The sequence below is a fragment of the Lates calcarifer genome, linkage group LG14 (assembly GCF_001640805.2).
Source record: "Lates calcarifer isolate ASB-BC8 linkage group LG14, TLL_Latcal_v3, whole genome shotgun sequence".
Classification (NCBI taxonomy): Eukaryota; Metazoa; Chordata; class Actinopteri; family Centropomidae; genus Lates; species Lates calcarifer.
In genome coordinates, this window is record NC_066846.1 from 13,480,580 (window position 1) to 13,487,791 (window position 7,212).

General features: G+C 42.6%; 1 protein-coding gene across 1 annotated transcript; it reads left to right on the forward strand.

Annotated features, from left to right (window-relative positions):
* Positions 1 to 572: 572 nt before the first annotated feature.
* Positions 573 to 4,890, forward strand: cnpy3 (canopy FGF signaling regulator 3). Its single transcript, XM_018704804.2, has 6 exons — positions 573 to 830; positions 1,648 to 1,774; positions 2,659 to 2,755; positions 2,900 to 3,022; positions 3,256 to 3,373; positions 3,470 to 4,890. Exons 1-6 carry the CDS (start codon positions 725 to 727, stop codon positions 3,772 to 3,774), a joined length of 876 nt encoding a protein of 291 aa, XP_018560320.1. The 5' UTR covers positions 573 to 724; the 3' UTR covers positions 3,775 to 4,890.
* The last annotated feature ends 2,322 nt before the right edge of the window (positions 4,891 to 7,212 follow it).

Consider the following 7,212-nt stretch of genomic DNA (forward strand, 5'->3'; position numbering starts at 1 on the left):
AGAATATAAATTGATTCCTATGTCTTACCCATTATGTTCATGCACATGGAGGTCAGGGGTCAAAGGTTATGGCAAAGCTACAGGGCAGCCTCCATAAAGCTGTTAGAGATTCAATGATTCATACGCCCAGATAAATGAGGCTGATGTGCATCGATGTTGCATAACTATGGTATCTTACTGTGCTTTAGGTGTATGCATGGCTCCCTCTGTTGGATGAGACTGAAAATTGCAAAAGAGCAGGTAACACTGAAGCCAAAGATCATCTATATAATGGACCCTCTCCTCAATATTCTCTTTTCAGAGCAATTCTTCTTCTTCTTCTTTATTCCTGTTGTTATTATCATGTTAACTTTAGATTTAGCTGGTGATTATTGTGCCATGTGCCTGTTTAAAACTTTTTACATTTAGATATTTCAACATATTTATGATGAGCGCGAACTGTATCTCAAAATACGCTCGGAGTGATACCTCTTAACTTTGTTTCTCCTCTTTGACCCTCCCCGTGCCTCCCATTGGTCCAGCCGCTGCCACTTCTCCCTCTCTGATTGGCCCGGAGCGCGGTGTGCGTCGCGCCCAAAGCGGAAGTCGAGCACCTGCAACTCTGGTCCAGCCGCGATGAGACAGAGAAGGATGTGAAAAGAGCAAAAATAACGGTTCTCCGCAGGGTTTTAAAACCACAGAACAACAGTTAAAGTCAGATAAAGATTCAGCGAGAGCCGACGATATGATTTTAGCGGCGTATTTGTCGTTTTTCTTGATATTTTCGTCGGTGGGAGCAGCTAAGAACGCAGGAGACGATGATTGGGTTCATCTCCCTAATAAATGTGAAGGTAACGGCTCGAGTTAGCAGCGTTTGGTTTTATAAACACAGGGTGTGAGGTCCACAGAGGTTCACAGGAGAGAGAGAAATGGATAAATGTGACTGTAACTTCACTGTCTGTTGGTCCTGAATGAGAAAAGGCCCGAGGCTGTCTGTTTATAGACAGCAACCACCGTTTGCGCTTTCATCTTCTAAGAGGCTCATTATAAACTGCAAATGTTACAAATCAGTAATGTAACATTTCCTGCTTTTAAGTTGGACTGCAGCCTTTTTCTCACGGCTGCAACAAACGATTCTTTTCCGGGTTATCTGCCAGTTATTTCTTCGTTTACTCGGTTAATTGTTTGGTCCGTAAAATGCCTAAATCCCAGAGTGATTAATTCTCTGTTGTAGGACTAATCGATTAATCGTTGCAGCTCTACTTTAGTCATCTTACTGGATCAATATCCTGCTCTGAAATCAGAGGTTTTTACAGCTGACCTCTTAAAGCTGGAAGATATGATTATGTTTCGGTTAATCAATTGTTTGGACCATTAAGTGTCAGAAAATTATCCAAACTTTCATGTTGCTCAGCGTTATGTCTTTGAATCGTTTATTTGTAACAGTCCAACCTGCAGAAATAAATATTCAGTTTACTGTAGAATGCAGCAAAGAAAAGTTAATCGTCATATCAGAGAAGCTGGAAAAAGACTTTACGTTTAAGTGATGCATCAGCGTATCAGAAAATGAGACGTGAGGACGTCACCTTCGGCTGTAGTTTATTTATCTGCTGACGTACAGATATGTGTGTCGTAAACAAACAGAATTTGGTTTGTGTGTCTCCTCAGTCTGTAAGTTTGTCAGTATTGAGATGAAGTCAGCGTTCACTGAGACGGGGAAGACCAAAGAAGTCATCGACAGGAACTACCGCTTCATCGATGGGAAGGGGGCGCCGCCGATCATATACAACAAGTCGTAAGTGTGTTGTGTTCGTTTGTGAATGGCCTTCATTTTGTGGTGGTTTTACACGACGTCACAGTGTAGTGAAGCAGCAGAGACAGCACAGTTGAGCTGATTCTGGATCAGAGGCAGCAGGGGACAGGAACTTGGTCAGGTTCAGTTCCTGTGGAGGAACTTATTATAGAACAGGGAAGCTGTTGAGCTGCTGATGGTGCTGTGATAACAGAACACTTCCTGTGAGAGTCTGGAGTGTCTTTGAGTCTCTGACCAAACCGTTTGTGGTTGAGTTGCATTTGCATTGTGGGTAATGTAGGCAGCCACAACATAATAGACTGGCTGAGATGATGTATTTTTATGGGCCAACTACTGATGTTATGGCGAGTTAACACTGGCTGACAACACTCAGCAGCCCAGGACTGTGACCAGCACAAGTTTATGATACTTTAACCTTTAGTTGATCAGATAATCAACACCACTGTTCTGATGCTTGAAGCCTGAATCCAACCTCCAGAGGTAAAGAGCTAATGTTAGGCTATAAACCAACTACACCACGGTCACATGACGTCAACGTCTCCACCACTAAGCTTCCAACTGGTCATTTCATTTAGCTCTGAGCTCTTCTACAAGTTCTTCTTAGAAAGTTAGACCTTAGACCTTAGTTCAGCCAAAAACCCACTGACTTTGGGTCCAGGAGTGCTAACGTGCTACCTTATATCCGGGGACATTCAGCTACAGCGGAGCTACGTTACATCTGATGTTGTTAAAAGGAAAACTTGTTTATCATGTCGCCTGAGAAGGAAACATAATCTGCAGTGAATCTGTAAAGAGCAAAAACCACATTCAGAGTAATTCAGACGTGACTGAACTGACTGACTCTCTCTCCGTCTCTTTCTCTGCAGAGACCTCAGATTCATCGAGGTTGTAGAAAATGTGTGTCAGAGGCTGCTGGAGTACAATCTGCACAAGGAGAGAACCGGCAGCAACCGCTTTGCCAAGGTCAGTCTGAGAGAGTGGGTCTGTTTTTACTTCACTTTCTACTTACACTCTGTCTGATTTGATTTATTTATAGAACGTTTGTGTTGGACATGAACATGACTGCACTGCTAAAACATCTGTGTGTGTGTGTGTGTGTGTGTGCAGGGTATGTCAGAGACCTTCTCCACCCTTCATGGTTTGGTGAGTAAAGGCGTGAACGTGGTGATGGACATCCCCTACGAGCTGTGGAACGAGACGTCAGCAGAGGTGGCCGACCTCAAGAAACAGGTGCTGTCACGATCCCTGTCCGTCCAAAACCCCGAAACCTTCACTGACACAACCAAACACTGCTGCTCTTTGAAATCACAGTGTTTTGTCCTGAGGATCTGCAGCTTGGTTTTTAATTTAAAGACACAACTAATATGTGTACCTCGTCTTTGCTTCATAACATTGTCTGACAGCTGTTATGTAACTGTAATGGTTGTTCGTGTCGTGTACTGACGGGTGTGTTTGTGTGTCAGTGTGATGTGTTGGTGGAACAGTATGAGGACGTGATTGAGGACTGGTACAAAGGAAACCAAGAGGAAGATCTGACCACTTACCTGTGTGAGAAACATGTTCTCAAAGGACAGGACACAGGTAACCACTTCCTTTCTTTTCCTTTTGTTCTCTCTTTTCCTTTCCTTCCATTCTTATTCTTTCACTTATGTTTCCTCTTTTTATTTCTCCGTCCAGCCTGTCTGGACGAGGAGTGGACGCCAAGGAAGAAGGGAGAGCAGGCAGCCATCGCCGAGGACAAGAAGAAGAAGAAGCAGAAGAAGAAGAAGGGAGGGAAGAAGGGAAAGGGCAAGGGCGAGGAGGAAGGAGAGGGAGGAGACGGCAGCTCGGATGGAGAGAAGGCAGCCAAGAAGAAGAAGGAGAAGAAGGTGAAGAAGAAGAAAAAGAGCAAAGTTACGGTGGAGAAGACGGATGGAGGGGTGTCGTCCGATGAGGAGATCCAGCCTCAGGTGCCTCTGTCTGGGCAGAAGACGGAGTTGTGAGTCCTGGTCTCGGCCTGGACCCGGATCAAAAACTAAGTTCTTAGTAAAAACAGTCTGCAGCTTCTGGAAACGTGGTGAGCTGAGGTTGAGATGAGATGTTGTACTGTTCCACCTGCGGTTCTAAAGCCTTTTCTTTCCGTTTTGGTTGCTCTGAAACACCTGGTTGTTTCTTTGTAAGAAATCAGCTGTGGCCTCAAGAATTTGAACCATTTATCCAAACTATGAAATACACTGGAGACCATGTCACCAACATACAGAGTTCAAACCTGTGAATATCAGTGAAAGGACTGATGAATTGGGAGAACTTGCCCCCTCTTTATTTCTGTCTCTCTCAGTTGAATGCAGTTAGTGATTTGCAGTCTGGATTTCATGCTGTACGTCTTCATAATGTGAATTTGTGTGTGTTTATTTCCTCTGTGCTGTTTGAAACGTCTCAGATTTACTGTTAATATTCATTCCAACTGAAAACAAAGACACCTTTTCAGTCGTGTGTTGAGTTCTTCTTTTTACGACCTCTGGAAACGCTCCGATTGTGTTGGTTATGATTTCACTTCATGGATTGTCGGCATTCCTGTACCATCATGATAAAGTGATATATTATTGAACCGTCTTAGATCAGATTCTCCTAATATTTGTAATATTCCTCAGTGTTTTATATCAGCAGAGGAAACTGACTCTCCAGAATTTGTACCTTTTCATCATTTCATTCGGTGCAGAATAGATGATTACATTTTCTGTATTTTTGTTGCAGAGAAGCCATGTTTCAGTGAAATTCCCCTTTAATGAGTAAATACATCATGTACTTTTCCTAAAGGTCAGTGATTTGTGTTGCTGTAATTTTTTAATGTTCTAATTTTACATTTATTTAGTTTTTTTGTGTTCGCTGTACAAAAGCTGCTATTTAAGGGGTGTGTGTGTGTGTGTTTGTGTTGGGCTCCTGTGCTGAAAATGAAGGTTCCTGTGTGTGTGTGTGTGTGTGTTGCATTTTCTCAAGTGTGTGTGTTTCTACAAATTTTTATTCTGAAGTAAAATGCTGGCTGTGTTGTATCAAAGTTGCTTTTTGAAATCACAAGCAGACACATCAGTGGATCAATAAACACAGGTTTGAAAACTCAATGAATTTGAAGTGTCATTTTGCCTGTTAATGAAACTGTCAGTGAAAGTTTCTCAATTTGTCAACAGTTAATTAACAACAATAAATGAACTGATTATGTATCTACAGATGTTCTCTGCAGTAAAATAAAACTGTGGGTGTAATGAATAACTTTGGCCACCAGAGGGAGGCAGAGTTCCAGAGTTACTCTGTCAACAGTTCATTTTAGCAGCAGTAGTAGTTGTAGCAGTTAAAGAAACATTATTTGAAATAATTAATGGGTTATAATGGGCCAATAGTTTGAAAAAGATTAATCTTACAAAAAGATACTTTACACCTTCAAAGAGATTTTAGTTCACAGATTTTTATTTTGTCCATTGCTGAATATTTTTGTAACATTATTGAGTTTATGAGTCTAAGAGGAGTTTACATTCTATAATCATCCATATTCTGAGTTTTTTAGAGCGTGCCTAACACACACATATGAAACTGCTATCCTCTCTACTGTAACTCACAGCAACCAATAAGCATTTCCCATAATGTTTCATTCATTTTTCAATGATTTGATTAGTGGCAAAAAAATAAAAATGAACTAAAATAAAAAATACACTCATACAATACACTCATGTCTCTAAAGGACAATTAAGATGTCATATTTGAAAACCCAGAAGGCCGTTGAAAAAACTGTAGTTTTTTTTGCTGGTTGCCTTTTAGAAAAATCACTTCCTGAACGTATGTGAAGTCACAAACTGCGGCTAACTTTGGCCTTAGCTACAGTTGTTCCGCGAGTTGTTAGCAGTTATCAGTCAGAGGGCGTTGGACGGATTAGAATTAGTTTTTGGCCTTTGTCCGTCTGAAATCAAGGACCCACTGTAATGACGTAAATGCCGTTCTAGAATGGAGCGTTAACAGACGTAGCAACGGTACGTAAGTGGGCGGGGTTTGGCGAAGGGTCAAATGTCAGGAATTCGCGCGCGCGCGCGAACCATTAGATAGCCATTTGTTGTCAGCGGACTGCAGAGGACTGAGAACCCCTAATGGAACCGAACTTTATACGATGACGCTTTCATATAAAGTGGATCACAAAATGACGTCAGCAGGAGGAGAACAGTTCTAATTGTGATGTCATTCGGGAGTATATCTGCTCCCGCGGGTTTGTTTGGAATTATCGTACGTGGACGAACGTGGCTGGTGTTAGCTCCAAACAGGACGCAGACCGCGGACAGTTGTCAGGAGAAGGACTTTGGATCATCGTTGAAGTAGCGGAACTGTATTTTCCCAGATGGATGGTGTCCTACAGGCCCCTCTCACCCAACACAGCGGACTACACTGACTCAGCTGTCAGCCATTTCAACAGGGACGTCAGGGCGTATGGCGACCCACAGACTGAACTCTGCCTCTGACTCATTCATCACTGGATCCCTGTGAATCAACAAAGGTGAGCTGTGTCGTCATCTTGTTGTAGATCGAAGCTCTTTGTTTTTGGAAGGAAAGGCGACGTGAAAAACTGATTGTGAAGTTAAAGTGTACTAAACAGGTTAATTATTGATAATTAATTGCAGCTCTGGTCGGCTTAATGGCTGTTGATGAAGTCAGTGCTGCAGTGTCTGTACTGATGTACTGATGTTGCTACAGGTGTGTGTCAGTGTGTTGTTTGGCTGTTGTCACAGGTGGATGTGGTGATTTCAGGGCCCCGGGGCAAACTGAGGCCTGAGGGCTCCCTCCAGCCTTGTTCTAACTCTGCAGTTAATTGTGAATGGTTGTTATTGATTGTAATGGAAGCCATTATCTGCCGTCACTCTCTGCCTCCCTGACTTTACCCACTGGGCCTGTGGCATGTCCTTCTCCTTCCTCTCTCCATCCCTGTCTTGGCAGCAGTTTTGTTTTCTTGCATTATCGTCGTTTTCCTCGTCCCTGTCCTTGTTTGCATGAGGCTCAGAGGAAGAGGAGAGCACTGATGCTAATGGTTTCACTGGATACAACACAAACTGAGTTTAACTTTAGTTTTACAGTGAATGCTTAACTTTCCTCATTGCTTTTTATTTTGGAGCCCACTGAGACACTGTTTCAGGGTTTGATGCTGTGCCTCAGAACAGGAGCATCACTTTAGCCTTTAAGGGCCCTCGAGGTTAGGGGTCCATGACAGTTGCCTGACTTACCTTTTTTTACCACTTGCCTTCTGTTAGATTTTGATAATTCACATATTTTACACCCTTAATTAAATTAATTTAAGATGTGTTTCCTTTGAATCACTCTTTGAGTGTGTGAGTTAACAGAGGAGATCCCTGAGGATGATGTAACACACACACCTTGACAGTCTAAAAATGGCTTCAGTGCAATACCTC